Raw genomic sequence first — 14,677 nt, forward strand, 5'->3', positions numbered from 1 at the left:
GCATCGTTCCAGACTTTTCTCTCAGTATGATTAACCCTGGGGCCTTTCAAGACAGTTATTGATCTTTTTTTTCATAACAGATGTAGATAATTTATGTTTAACTGAAGGTCCATTTAAGATGCATTGCTACACTACAGATCATATCCAGGTGTTTTATCCTGAAGATAAAAAGATAATGTGCCATTGCAAATACTTAAAATTCTGAGAGGGGAGAGTGCTGCTTACAGTGGAGAGAAGAATTCACTGTTTATTTCATAGGCAGCTTTTGTGAAATATATCAGACTACTTAATGCAGTGAAGATACAGAAAAAAATGCCAGCAACTGCATTCTCAACATTTCAAAGCGAATGAAGAATATGAGTAGAATATGATTATTTGATTATAGAACTCATCCATCTTCTAAACTTCACAGAGAATGAATATTGGCCTGAGAGCTTTCTTGGTAATTGCTGATAGCTTGCAGCAAAAAGATGGTGAACCACCAATGCCAGTGACTGGAGCTGTCCTTCCCTCGGGAAACACTCTCCGAGTGAAGAAAACGTATTTGAGCAAAACTCTTACAGAGGAGGAAGCTAAAATGATAGGTCAGTAAGAGAATGGACCGTACAGAAACTTGTGTGAGAATGGATGTGAGCATGTTTTCAGCACTTGAGCAGAATAGTTTATTATTGTTAAGTATCTGATTTATTTTTGTATTGTAAGTATTTAATTTATTGTGTGTTCTAATGAAATGTGTGGTTCAGTTTGACAAATGCCACTTTTCACAGGTTATTCTGAAAAGTCCTCAGCTGTGGTTCACAAGAGTTATCAACCCTGTATTCTGAGAGGGGTTAAAGACCCATGTAGTCTTAAATCTTTCAGTGCTGATAGCTGTGTTTATTCATGGATATTCATCCTATTAGAAACAGTGCCTGTGCTCAAAGATGTACCAGCTTTGAAAACCATCAAAGATGCCATTGATAGCCTCATTTTAATTGCAATATCTTAACCTTTCAAAATGGCAAAACTTTTAAATGTAAAATAATGTTGTACTGAAGCACCTGAGTTAAAAGCACTGTTGTCTTGGGCTTCAATGCAGAGCAAGAATCCTGTGCAGTAGAAGAGCCTCTATCGTGCCCTGAAGGTGCCTGGTTTTGCTGGCAAAAAATATTAAATTTGGTTGCTCTCCTTCACACTTCACTAAGCCCTAAAGTTGTGTGAATGAAGTGAAGTCTGCACCAGTGGCAAAGACCTGTGTTGTACTCTGCTAGATCATTGTAGTAATATCAAGAAAATAAGCAATGTAAGACCCACTGCTGTTGAAGTATTTAAATTATTTGAAGTATTTGAAGATTGTATTTGATAACAAATGTTTGCACTATTAAATTCTTGTACTAGCCATTTCATTGTGATTTTATGATCCAGTATTCCAGTTTCCATGTATAATACATGAGTGTTCCTTTTGGAACAGGCAACATATTCTGGTTTTGGATCACGATATCATTAGCAGTGGAATATGCTATCTTATGAGGAAAGCATTTTTCTTACTTCATGCGCCACAGCATGAGTAAGCATCTTTCTTTTTCAGAATATATATATGTACACACACACATATACACACACATATGTATATATAAATATCCCCAATTATACAAAACCACATATTTTTGCAGGTATGTCATTATATTATTCTCAAGTAAGGAAAGCTGTGGACAACATCCTCAGACACCTTGACAAGGAAGTGGGTCGGTGCATGATGCTTACCAACATACAGATGCTTAACAAAGAACCTGAAGACATGATTACGTGAGTGCTAAAGAAAACTCATTCCCATGTAACATGCAGATGTAATTTTGGAATTTTCTCTATTTCTGTCTATCATGAGCCATCAGAGAAGCAGCAAGAAACAGAAACATTAAGCTTAATTAGTATATACTATGAAAAAATGTTTATGATGAATCGATTGTGCTTCTTTGAATGCTGCAGTGTTTGAGTGTTTGGAACTGAAGATGTTCTTTATGTAGGTAAAATCATGTGTGAATCCTGTGGTTATTTAGATGGTAGAAATAGAATGCTAAAGTAGAAAACCTGGCAGCCTGTGCTCAGAACACTGTCTCAGGGTATATTTGCATCACTAAACTTCAAAATGAATGCAACGAATTCTGTAAATCCCTATTAATAATAATATTCAAAAATTCCCTTCGCTTTTCTTGCCTGTAATCAAAATCAAATCTTAATTAAAAACCCAAGTAATCTTTTGATAAGGGTTGGATTTAAGCAGTATCCCACTGGAACAGAATCAAACCAATGTGCTTCAAGCTGTGTTGAACAGCACCATTTTTCAATTTCAGCCAGAATTATTAGTGAGGGAAGTTTCAAGGAGAGAGTTCTGGTGAGGTAAACATCAAGTAGAGGTTAGAGACACAAACATCATCTTATACATGCAGAGCACAGATTGTAGAGATCTCAGCTGTAAGGAGACCTTGCATATCTTTCCTGTTAGAGCAGTAGGCATGGTCGTTATTCTAGAAAAGAAACAACCCCTGGAAAAAAAGTTGGAGATGTAATGAAAAGGACACTGCTCTCTTTGAGATTCTTTTTTTATTTACTGCCCAAAAAAAGTCAACTTGCTAGGAGCACTGTGAGTGATAGACTGACTACCTGGTACAGCTGATACAATCTTCATGGTTCCTTTGGCCTTATTTGTTGCAGTGCCTCTAGGTGAGACTGTAAGCTGTGTCAACAGCATTGTCTTGCTTTATTTGTATTCATAGCTATAATTACTATCCAATAATAATTCGTATTTTTCTGGTAGTTCTACCCCATGTCCTGTTCAGTTCTCACCCACAGTTTTCATTACCATTTTGGGTATTCAGCCTTTTGTGGTAGGGAAAGCAAGTTTTCAAATTCACATTTTATCCCCACGAGATAATTGCACAGTGAAACCTTGGGCACTGAGATACGAAGTGTACTTAATCTTTGCTATAAATATCTTTTGCATGGTTTTTCAGCGTCGCCAAAATTTTGTTTATTTTTTGAGTTGTTGAACAAATAGACTCAGAAGAGTTTTAAATTTCAGGATGTCTTAAGATTTGGTAGTAATTTTTATCATAAACATGAAGATTGGAATATTCAGACATGTAAGTTACTGCCTTTTGTGTTGTATTTTATATCCAGATGAGCTCTAATTTAATATATACATTTGAAAGACAAACCACATTATAACACATTTTAACTTGTTTTATCAAGGGAAAAAATATCGGGATGCTTAATTATCAGTTGATCTAAAATCATGTGAACTCACAAAAAGCATCAGTAGCTGTTACTATCAGGATTGAAAATGATCCTTTGAAAAAAGTGCATTGTGGATACCTGGAAAAACCAACATTGTTTTTAGGAAATTGCTTCCCTTTTGTTTACCGAACTCTATGCTTCACTGGAGTTACATATTTATTTTGAATTCTTACGGGCTTTTACTGTATTTATGCACATTTTGAAATATTGCTTTGGTCATAGTTACGTAAAGTTTATGTGTAAACTGTATAAAATGAATATCACAGTGGTAATTTTATTAAAAAATAAAGTAAGAATCTGATGGAAATAGCTAGGCAGTGAGCAGACATTACATTGCAGATTCTGGAATTTTCTTTGGCAGTGCTTACTTCTAGACAATATTTAATTACTGATCCTTTAAGCATTTATTGTTGAAGTAATAACTGCCAGCATGGAGAACCTTATTTAAGTCCTGAGTAAGAAGCATCCTTTGCATCTTGCACTGGGATATGAATTTCAATACTGGCTATAATTACTTTCCAACATTTAGTTAGAATAGGGCATGCATTTTTCTAAAGTACAAACCTGTTCTTGCAAGTACTTCAAAGGCTCCCCTGCCTCCCTCGCATGCTGTGCCTGGTAGCTCAGATGGTGAGTTGGGAACTTGAGCCTGAGGTTTGGATCTTCTCCTGCTCCTCTTCTGAGCAGCTGATAAGCCACAGAACACCCACAGATTTTATATTTATAAATAATTACTCATTTGGCTTCAGAAGAGTTTCCTCTCTAACTATTATTTTACAAGTCTCCATTTGAAATGCACAAACTTTGCCCTTGCTAGGGTCTGAGCATAAGGAAATTCTGCAAAGTTCCTTTTCCATTTCAAGTCATCAAGGAAGACTTGGTTTGCCTGCACATAAAATTCCCAATGGCACTTTAATGTTTACGACTGTAAAAATATAGGATTTTGCACTGGTTATTAATCCAGCTACTAGTATTTGCTTTAGTGATAATAGTTGAAAGAGATTTGTTCATAATTCTCAGTGAATTGTTGTATTTTGCTCCTTTTCCAGTCAGTTGCAGATGCCTTTTAAGTTCTAGGTTAGAATACAGACATAGTGAGATAGAGGTAATTAATCATGAATATAGTTTCTCCTAACTGTACCATTAAGACAGTTAATTAGAAGTATGTCACCATTTTGTTCGTGTAATATATATGCAAGCTGATAAGGAGGGTGTTAAGAGACAGTATGGTATTCACTACAAAACTGTCTTTAATCATAGAATTCAATAAGTCTAATATCAGTTATGCCTTTTCTGTATGCACTGAACTGTTCTCAGTGTTACTCACTGAAATAATGAGTTCAGAAAAATCTTCTTTCAGACTGCATTGCATCCAGGCTTTCTCTGTGACTGAACACAAAAGTGAGATACCCAAATGCAGTGTCCTCTGTTGCGTGGAGAGACAGAGTAATTGTTGTAACCAGCTCAATGGACCAGGGTGCAGGAAAACTGAGTTCATTTTTTGTTTTGTTACTCCATTTCATTGTGGTGTTACATAGCTTACAATGTCTCTGTTTCCCCCCCTCATTCTTTTCTAGTTCTAGTGGAAGCATATTAAAAGAGGAACAGTCTTTCTCTTCATGTTTATAATATAGTCTCTAAATAGGACTTTACTTTTTTGATCCTTCCAAAGCATATTACAGGCTAATAATTAATAATATTGTGGGAACGACTGCACAGTTTGAAATGCTGTTATGCTTTGGTAATTTCCTCTACACTCCATCGTCAGATAATAGATGGTTGAGATAAAAATGAGCACATAAAAAAAAAAGTCCACCCTTTGGGGTCTATCTGAAGGACTTATGTAATCTGCAGACTTACCAAAAATGTTGAAAACATGTCAGAAAACAACTGCATCTATTTTGAAAATAATCAACAGCTGAAACTTGAGCTACTTTTAGAAGATTCATGGACTTCCAGCCTAGTGTTTGGTTCATGCTGAACTTTGTGCTTAATGATTTTCGCAGGCTGTTAGGGAACAGTTGTGCCATTCCAGAGATTAGAACAGCCTTAGGGCTGCTAAATCATGTTCTAGCTGATTCGAGTTGCCAAAATGCTGTTATCTCTGGCAGTGATCAACAGAAACTCTCTGACCATACCTACCTCTAAATTATGCACCTTTTTCAGTATTAAAATGTACCATGATGGTTTTCCATAGGCTTGTCCTCTGTTGGGGACAGATCTCTGTATCTTCAGTCGTGTTATTTGCACTTATTGCCCTCTGCTATTTTCTTTATACAACTGGTGAAATATAGCTGCACTATGATGGAGAATATCCTGACTCTTTCCTGATTGCCTCATCCAAAGCTTGCCTCATATAAATGCTGATCTTGATGGAGGAATCCTCCTACATTTTACCTCCATTTTTTATGTATATGCTGGTTCCTCTCAGAGAGAAGCAAATGAATCATTAATAACTGATTTTCCAAGTAATGTATAGATATGATGCATGAAAAATCTCAAAATCAAAACCTTTTATTCAATGGAAAAATGTATTCATGTTTCCTTCTTACTTCATTATAGTGCCTAGCTGTCCATGTTCTTAGGAGGCATCTGGCATTTTAGAGGTGCATCATTTAGCACAATTCCCTCTTAAGCTTAGTCAAAATTCTGGTTTAATTTTTCAGTGGTGAAAGAAAACCAAAAATCGACCTGTTCAGAACATGTGTTGCTGCTATTCCTCGATTACTTCCTGATGGAATGTCAAAACTTGAGTTGATCGACTTGCTGGCAAGGTAAGCTGTACAAACATTGAATGACTGCTCCAGAGGAACAGTGTGAAAAGCTGAGCCACAGAATACGTAACTGTTTCTTTTTATATATGCTTAAAAAAAGTAAATTGCTCTTAATGAATCAGACAGAGATGTCCTAGCATCTTTTTACAGTTTTTGTGGTTTTATTATAGTTCATAATTTTATTAAAAAGTTGGTATGTCCTCCAGAACTCATTCCCATCAGTATGTAGCCTACGTGATATTCAGTGTTATTCGAGAAAGTCACAACACATTACTGTTTTCTAACCACCACAGCAATCTGATTAACAGGAGAAAACATCTTTTCTGTGTACTGGAAAAACAAGGAGATACCTGCTTAGTTTTGATTTATTATTTCCACGTCTCTTTGGGAAAACAGAAAGTGCGAGATGTGGTATATTACAAAAACCTTTTTACATTGTTATTATTATTAGCCATAAAATAAAAAAATATCAGTTTAAAAAGTTTTATATCCCTCCATTTGATTTGTCTGAGCAGACTTCACTCAACAAGGTAGTCTGTGACATGACTGCTACACCACTTAGGTTTCAGGACATCAAATCAGTGACTTGTGGCAGATAATTGTGATAAAAGGTGCCAGTCAATACAGAGGAGTCTGTTATATTTCAGTTCAAGTATCCAAGACCAAGGTTCCAGCTTGTGTTCTTTATGTAAGTGGATTATGGTATTAAACTGAACCAAGAAGGCTTTGCAGCGTATTGCTCTCAGGTAACTGTGGCAAAGCCACCCTGTTCTTGATTTTCAGACATCACAGATGTGAGAATGGCAGATGTGGGAGCCAGAAGGCAAGATACAAAACCAGTTTTTTCTGCTCTCTGAACAACTGACTCCCAGTGATGTGCTAAAACAATTGATTCTGGTAGTAGTGGAGAGTGCAGACAGCCAAACAAGCCAGATTATCAGCCAGCAGTAGGTGTGCTGTAGTGCATTGCCAGCTTGATTTCTTTGTGTGCACATTGTCTGCTATAAATCACTTGTAGGTTGTTTTAAATAATTGCATTATTAAATTATACAGATACCATATTAAACAGTTGCATCAATTCTGCTTAAGGGGAATTTAAAAGGACAGGTTTTCCTTTAATCCAATATTTTAACTAGAGTTCTATCCTTATTAATGGCCTTAACTGAGCTGGTATAAAGCATGTATCTATTCAGGTCACAGCTCTTCAATCACAGGATTGTCCAGGTCAGACCTGTCACTACTCTTAAGAAAATTTGGACACCAGTGTGAATTTCTTTATAAATTAATGCTACCCTCCTTAAGTCTCACAACTGTCAATATAACCACTGGTCTATCTTTATTGAAACTTCATTCAGAAAAGGTCAGCTGTGATTCTAAATATTTCTTGGGTAATTGTCCTGATGGGACAGTGCAAGCCATAGGTTTGCTGAGTTATCTGACTCTGACTTTGAAAAGAAGTGGGACATCAAGAGGAGCTGAGGGAAGCTTCTCGAGAGCTACTTCAGAAGCAATTACATGCTCAGCCTTTCTCCAAGAAGGCAAACTTTGGAAATCTGTTCTCCTCTCCTATGTATACTCATGCTACAGCATCTTTTAGACATTGGCAGTGTTTTAAGTCTTATTCCTAAGCATGAGCAAGGGAATCACAAATTAGGTAAAATAGGTAGGTACATAATAGGGTGGAAAGCAATTAACAAACAGTTTATGGTTCAGAAGATGTACAGAGTGGTGTTGAAACAGCTTGGTAGGGTCTCAGTATTGCAAAGCAGGATCACAAACTGAACAGATACAAAGTGATGTTCCTATTAAAAGACAAACCTTATTCACATGTATAGGTCTAGAAGGCTTTCAAAAATTTCTTCTGGTCTAATCAATATCAAGGATGCCTGGTTTGGAGAACAGCATGCAAGCTGGGACACTGTAATTGAAGAAGAGACTGACCAGAGAACAAGGGGAAGGAAAAATGATAAGTGAATTGAAAAAATTAGGTCCATTTAGCCTAGGACAGCATGAACTGAAAACTGTCTTCAAAAATATACCTTCAGGGAAGAAAGTAATAAACTGCTTAAAGAATTAATACCTGGCCAAGACTTCATGTAAATCACCAGAATGCCCCAGCACCAGAGCTGTTTCTACATTCTGTATACTTTCCTGTGTTTATTTGAGACCAGACTGACTACTTCTCCCAGTTTTGAAAGTGTAGGCCCAGAACACACAAGATTGTAATGCAGAGTTCTCCAAAGCTGCCCATCTGCAGTTCTGGAGAACTCTGCTTTACAGTCTTGTGCATTTTGGGTCAGAAGCTACACTCAATACAGGGATAAGAAACTAAGAGATTACAGTTTCTCCCTCTTTCTTAAAAGAGCCCTAGAAGCTGTTCTGCCAGGGATTTCTGGGAGCCTGTGCTGTTGAGATGGAAAGCTGTGAAATATTTTCTTTTCACAAGAGATAAAGTTACGTCTTTGAGTTAATTGGTTCTTGTATTCACAGTTTGGTTTCAGTTTTTCATGCTTACAACAGATCTGTCTTGGTTTGCAGAAGGAGCCTCTAAGTCAGCAGCTAGACTTTTTTTTCAGGACAGCTGCATTCAAATTATAAACCATGAAGCAGATGTCAAGTATATACTGTACCTTTTGCCCTTTCTCTGCCCACTGCAACCATTCATTACAAATTCCCGAGCAGGTCTTAAATTTATCTGACTCAAGTGCAAACAAACTTGTACTTGCTTCCTGCACTGCCTGTCATACAGTGGTCATACACAGAAGCATTCTTAAGCTCAATTTGAATTTTGTTTTGTTAGATAGTGCCACTGGGCAGTAACTTGGGCTTAGGAGATGTCTTTTGTATTCTCTTCTCTGTTATTGCTTTGTGTCATTGTGAATGTCATTTCATGGGTGACTTAATTGTGGTCTCGAAAGGTTTTGCTTGTTTATCTGGTTTTGGCATTCCGAAAGGGAGACAAAAATGATTGTGTCTTATCCCAACAAAATACTGTGTTTCTAAATAAATATAGAAAGTCACATGCTTATTAAAGCATAACAGTTATTTTTGGAGTCATACTCACCAGGGGTGAATTTTCACGGCAGTTGTTTTCTTTTCGCCTAAATAAAATGAGCCTGCCTCCAAATTAGGCAGCTATAATGAGCCAGATTTTTTATGAACCACATCTCATCATATGCTTCCAACTGAATGGACTTGGTTCCACTCCATTTGCTATTTTGGGGTTTTCTCTCCTAGCTTTCTGTCCATTTCATTATAATGAGTCCTCCTTTTCAACTGTGTAGATTAAATGTAGATAAAATACTTTGAAAATGAGTTCTAACACACTGCAGAAAATTACAGTCTCATGTGTAATTAAAACAAAATACATCACAAAGGCAATGAACCAAAAATTGCAGAACACACTAATCTGAATTTACTTTATTCTGCCAACTTCTAACACAGAAGTGGTTTGATGATTTCTGTGTCGAAAGAAAGTATAAAATTTTTTATGTTGAGAAGGACCTCAGCATGATGCAAATAAAGAAGAAAATAAAATTTGAAAATGGGATCTGAAATGTCACTATCTTTCAGGACTTTGAGGGTGTTCAACATGTTTCTAAAAGTATAGAAAGTCCTGAGGCTGTTTTCTGCATTTCCTCATCCTGTTATTTAAAACATAAAGCAGTTTTTAATTCAAATGCCTAATTTTAATTTTTTTGAAGAATTGCTTTCATTAATTGTGATTTGCATCTTGGCTAAGGATTTGTTTTACCTGTTAGCTGACCTGTTGTGACTCTTTTATTTTTATATTTAATTTTGAAAAATAAATACATGAATTCTGAAATTATGTGTTTATTTGTAAGCCTTTTATTATCATACCTACATGGAAGTTGCTGAGTTATGAATAAATAAAAAATATACTTAGTTTGAGAAAAGTTGCCAAATTATGTACTTTAGAGATACCCTGTTTTATGAGGGGAGCACACTTCTTTGTGATCCATGAATATCTTCGGCTGTAGCAAGAATTACAATATAGAGAACAGGCCAAGGATGTTAATTGTGGTCAGCAGTAATGAAACCATGATAGCATTGTCCACCATGGTCAGTGGGAATTTTCCATCACTTTCATGTAGTGATAAACATTCCTCATATCTTTTATTATCTGACATTTACTTTTACTTGCAGGCTGTCCATCCATATGGATGATGAACTTCGACACATTGCACAGAATTCTCTCCAGGGCCTACTTGTTGACTTTGTTGACTGGCGGGAGGATGTCCTCTTTGGCTTCACTAATTTTCTGCTCCGTGAAGTGAATGATATGCATCACGCCCTTCTTGATACTTCACTGAAGTTGCTGCTACAACTGCTTACGCAATGGAAGCTTGTCATACACACTCCAGGAAAAGCTTCTGAGCAGGCCAAAGCCAGATCTGCAGAGGTATGGAATCAAGAGATCTGTGTCCTAACATTTTTACTAATTGAAGGCAGAAATTTTGTTCCTTGATACCGCTGTGGTTTGTGTGGTTTGTATTTACTCACCTGAGAAGAATTCACTGTGCAAAAATTTTTTTAGGTAATTAGTTCACGTGTCTTTTGAGGACAGCCATGTCCTTGTGTAATACAGCAGATGTTGTTGTTGAGCAACATAAGAGAATGCATGTCAAACTAAAATATGCACATCAACAAAAGCATGTAAAGGGAAATATGTGTATGTAGATGTGGCAGAAGGACATTTTCCCAGGGCTGAAACAGATTGATAATGCTAGTGGGAATGCTGTGAAGAGTGAAGTGGGTCTTCTTTTCCCTTGGTTGATTCAGAAACATCAAAGAACCTGATTGTTACCGTAGCCTGCTGTCTCCATGTATTACAAACATTTCTGGGAACTAAACAGCTTTTCTCCTGCTTCTTCCATCTGCACTGTGCCACAGATATTTTCATTATGAGAAATGATTTTTAGGCTTCTTATCTCCTAAACTAATCACACTGAGTATGTTTTCCTTTGGGCAAATAAAATGTGTGTTTTATATCACAGAGGACCATTAATTAGCAGGTAATAACAGGAGTACATACAAATGTAGAAAAGAGAGTTCTCACATACTTTTCATTAAATATTGTTATGCTTTACTGGTAGAGTTGGGTTCTAGAGGCCACATACCTAAGGTGTTGGCTGCTACAGGACGGAAGAAGGACCTGAGGACATGCTATCTGGAGTAGAAAAAGTGTGGTGTTCACCATCTGACTCATTCATTCATTCATTCATTTTCTAGTGGAGGGTGGAAAAAAGTGGGTAGATTAATTGAAAATTAGGAGAAAGGATTTGTTCAAAGGACTCTGCTCATACATTGCTTTTGTGGAACAAAAAAGCAACGAAATTTGATTGTTTGAGAGAATATGTCAAGTTTCCCAGTCTGGCATCTACATGGCCTCTGCATTTTGATTCTTTATATGTCCTAGTTAATAGAATATTTCTAGGAGACCTGGTTTGCAAACACCACCTCTCCATTTTCCCCCCCTTGCACTGTTCTACAGTTGATACCAAACGGATCCAGCCACAGGATGCAGTCTGAAAGGAGCCCCTATTCCAGCGTGCTGCACGCAGTCGAAGGATTCGCGCTGGTTCTGCTCTGTAGTTTCCAGGTTGCCACACGGAAGCTGGCTGTTCTCATCCTCCGAGAAATCCGTTCCTTATTCCTGGCCCTTGGCCAGGCAGAGGTAGGATTTTTCTCTTCTGGAACTTTGAGTTAAAATTTCCCAAAGATAAAGCTCAAAACTGCTATTACAGATGCTTTTAACGCAATTGCTGCAGTGTAGCAGGTATGCACTTAGTTTATAAAAAAGCATTTGATCTCAGCTTACTACTTCTATTTGCCTTAACACTGCAAACCTTTCTATGGACTCAACAATGTAGCATGAATGGCAAATGCCCTGTATAAGAATGTGAAGGGAAATGTACAGCAACTTCTGTTTTCTCTTGGAATTATGTGAATGTAAAATACAGTGTAAAACCTTTTCTACTGCATGGGTCATTTTTGTATTGTCAAGATTATAAATTTACATTGGAAATGAAACCCATTCCTGTAGCATACCTTTGTGGGTGAAAAAACCCACAGCATAAGACACCTTTAAGATCATTCACATACATTTTCCTTCTATAGTAAAGACCACTAAGTCTTTTTTATGGGTGCAGAAATATGGAGAGTCGTGTTGTGTACTGGCGGTCACAGCTCAGTGAGCCATCTAAATGCCTAAGAACACAAATATGTGTTTTCATGGCAAAGGAATGCTTCAATAAACAGTAAGCTAATTTTTCAGGCTTTTGATACTAGCTATCCAAAGTCATCTGGGATTTTCTGATATGTGCTTTTGTTCGCTAAGCAGTGAGCTATGGCCACAAATTAACTTCATTTCAAACCACAGCTTGGACCTAGTTCTGAGATTAATTTGAAAAAGACAAAATGTACCCATCGTTAACAATGAATGTTTTTAGCTACTTCAGAATCGTGTCATAATTTTCAGATGTTTCTGTTGCCTATCCCAGGAACATAAGAAGGGAAATAATTTGGTCAGGAGAGCAGTAAACCTGTATTCTCTGTGTTATTCAGGATGATGACAGACCTATGATTGATGTCATGGATCAGTTGAGTTCTTCTATTCTTGAAAGCTTTATTCATGTTGCTGTTTCAGACTCAGTAAGTACTACTTTACTGTCACTGCTTGTGTTTCCATAACAAATATTAGACATCAAATACTAAAAATAATACTGCTAAAAATCCAAGAACTCATAGAGCCTTACAACTCCAGCCATCTACCCAAGAGCTCCAAGGCTCCCCAAAGCCCCAGACAATCTGTTCCATGAAGGTAATTGTACTATGGATAGGGAAGATACTGCATACAGAAAAAAAGAACAGTTGAGAAAGTCTTATCGCTAGCACCACCTAATGCTGGAGGCACTCACTGCTATCATCTCTTTGAGAAGGGAGTCAGTTTTAGCTCCCCTGTGTCCTCAGAAAGTGGCCCTGCCTGCACACCTGAGCATAAGCTCCAGAGTAATTCACAGCAGGGTGAATCTCTCCTTTCTCTCTCCAGGGTCTGATGTGTCTGACATGCATCAGAGGAAGCAGAGATTGAGCATTTTAAATGAAAAACTGTCATGTCAGTAGAAGAACTGATATATAAGAGAACTGATTTTGCATGCTGTCCTAGGGATTAGTGAAAGGCTCATTTCCAGAGGGCAGGAACAATCAGTCTGGGGCACTTTTCAGCCTGATTGAGTTTAAAGCAACAAATGGTCCTGTTCACATTGAGTGCCCTTTCCAGGGCTGTGGATTTGAGCCACATGTTGTGTGCTTGAAAAAGTGATCCCAGCCAGTAGTCAAGCCTCACACAACTGCTCACTCACTTCCCCCCAGTGGGATCCAGGAGAGAATCAGAACGGTCAAAGCTGGAGAACTCATGGGTTGAGATACAGACAATTTACTGGGAAAGCAAAAGCCATGCACACAAGCAAAGCAAAACAAGCAATTAATTCACTAGTTCCCATGGGCAGGCAGGTGTTCAGCCATCTCCAGGAGAGCAGGGCCCCATCACATATAGCAGTGACTTGGGAAGGCAAATGTCTTCACTCCAAATGTCCCTCTTCCTTCTTCTTCCCCCACTTTTACACCAAGCATGTTGTCATACAGTCAGGAATCTCCCTGTGGTCAGGTGGGGTCACCTGTCCTGGTTGTGTCTCATCCCAGCCTCCCAAGCACCCCCAGCATCCTCACCAGTGTGGCAGTACAAGAAGCAGAAAAGGCCTTGGCTCTGTGCTTGCCCTGCTCAGCAATTACAAAAACATCTCTGTATTGTCAACCCTGTGCTCAGCACAAATCAAAACACAGCCCCATACCAGTCACTGTGAAGAAAATAAACTCTACCCCAGCCAAAAGCAGCACAGAAGGGGACATTAAACTGGTGGGGAGGTTGGGCCCCTGTGCATCTGGAAACAGAAACTGAGCAAGAAAGAGACATTCTGACTTCATAATACAGGAATTAGGAAATTTGTCTGAAATAGCAGCACCTGGGTTTGGGTGTTGCAGTTTTTAGAGGCCAAGGTTTGAATCTTGTGCTTTCATTCTGTTCATTAATAATAAAGCAAAGCAAATGTGTTGCCTCTGTGCCTGGTTTCTGACTAGCACAGCAAGGAGTTTTAATTTATCTCTTCTCTCCATAGACAACAATCCCGTTAACACACAGCGTGGATTTGCAGTGGCTGGTGGAGTGGAATGCTGTCCTAGTGAATAGCCATTATGATGTGAAAAGTCCTTCCCATGTCTGGATTTTTGCACAGTCTGTTAAAGACCCATGGGTTCTCTGCCTTTTCAGTTTTCTTAGGCAGGAGAATCTCCCAAAGCACTGTCCAACAGCGCTCAGCTATGCTTGGCCATACGCCTTCACGAGGCTACAGCTGATCATGCCTCTTGTGGATCCAAAGTAAGTGGCAATCTGCATTTCACTTTCTTTTGGATGGGCTGTGTGATTTTAATGTAAGCTTTTCTTTGGTCTCCTGTTTGAGTATCAGTCTGAGTATCAGTCCGTACATCCTGCAAGGTGCCACACAGAAATTGGTGCCACAGAGGTTTGAGTTTCATGATTGCGACTTGTA

At 38.1% G+C, this 14,677-nt stretch overlaps 1 protein-coding gene across 6 annotated transcripts in view; it reads left to right on the forward strand.

Moving 5' to 3' along the window:
* Positions 1–14,677, forward strand: part of FRY (FRY microtubule binding protein) — a 224,273-nt gene that overhangs the window by 134,549 nt on the left and 75,047 nt on the right. For all 6 annotated transcript variants that reach the window (XM_050978471.1, XM_050978466.1, XM_050978479.1 and 3 more), the window contains 7 exons: positions 413–584; positions 1,653–1,785; positions 5,940–6,047; positions 10,215–10,470; positions 11,563–11,745; positions 12,636–12,722; positions 14,246–14,505. In XM_050978471.1, coding sequence (XP_050834428.1) covers positions 413–584; positions 1,653–1,785; positions 5,940–6,047; positions 10,215–10,470; positions 11,563–11,745; positions 12,636–12,722; positions 14,246–14,505 — 1,199 coding nt within the window. The remainder of the gene's footprint in view (positions 1–412; positions 585–1,652; positions 1,786–5,939; positions 6,048–10,214; positions 10,471–11,562; positions 11,746–12,635; positions 12,723–14,245; positions 14,506–14,677) is intronic.

This window comes from Serinus canaria, chromosome 1 (genome assembly GCF_022539315.1).
Source record: "Serinus canaria isolate serCan28SL12 chromosome 1, serCan2020, whole genome shotgun sequence".
NCBI lineage: Eukaryota > Metazoa > Chordata > Aves > Passeriformes > Fringillidae > Serinus > Serinus canaria.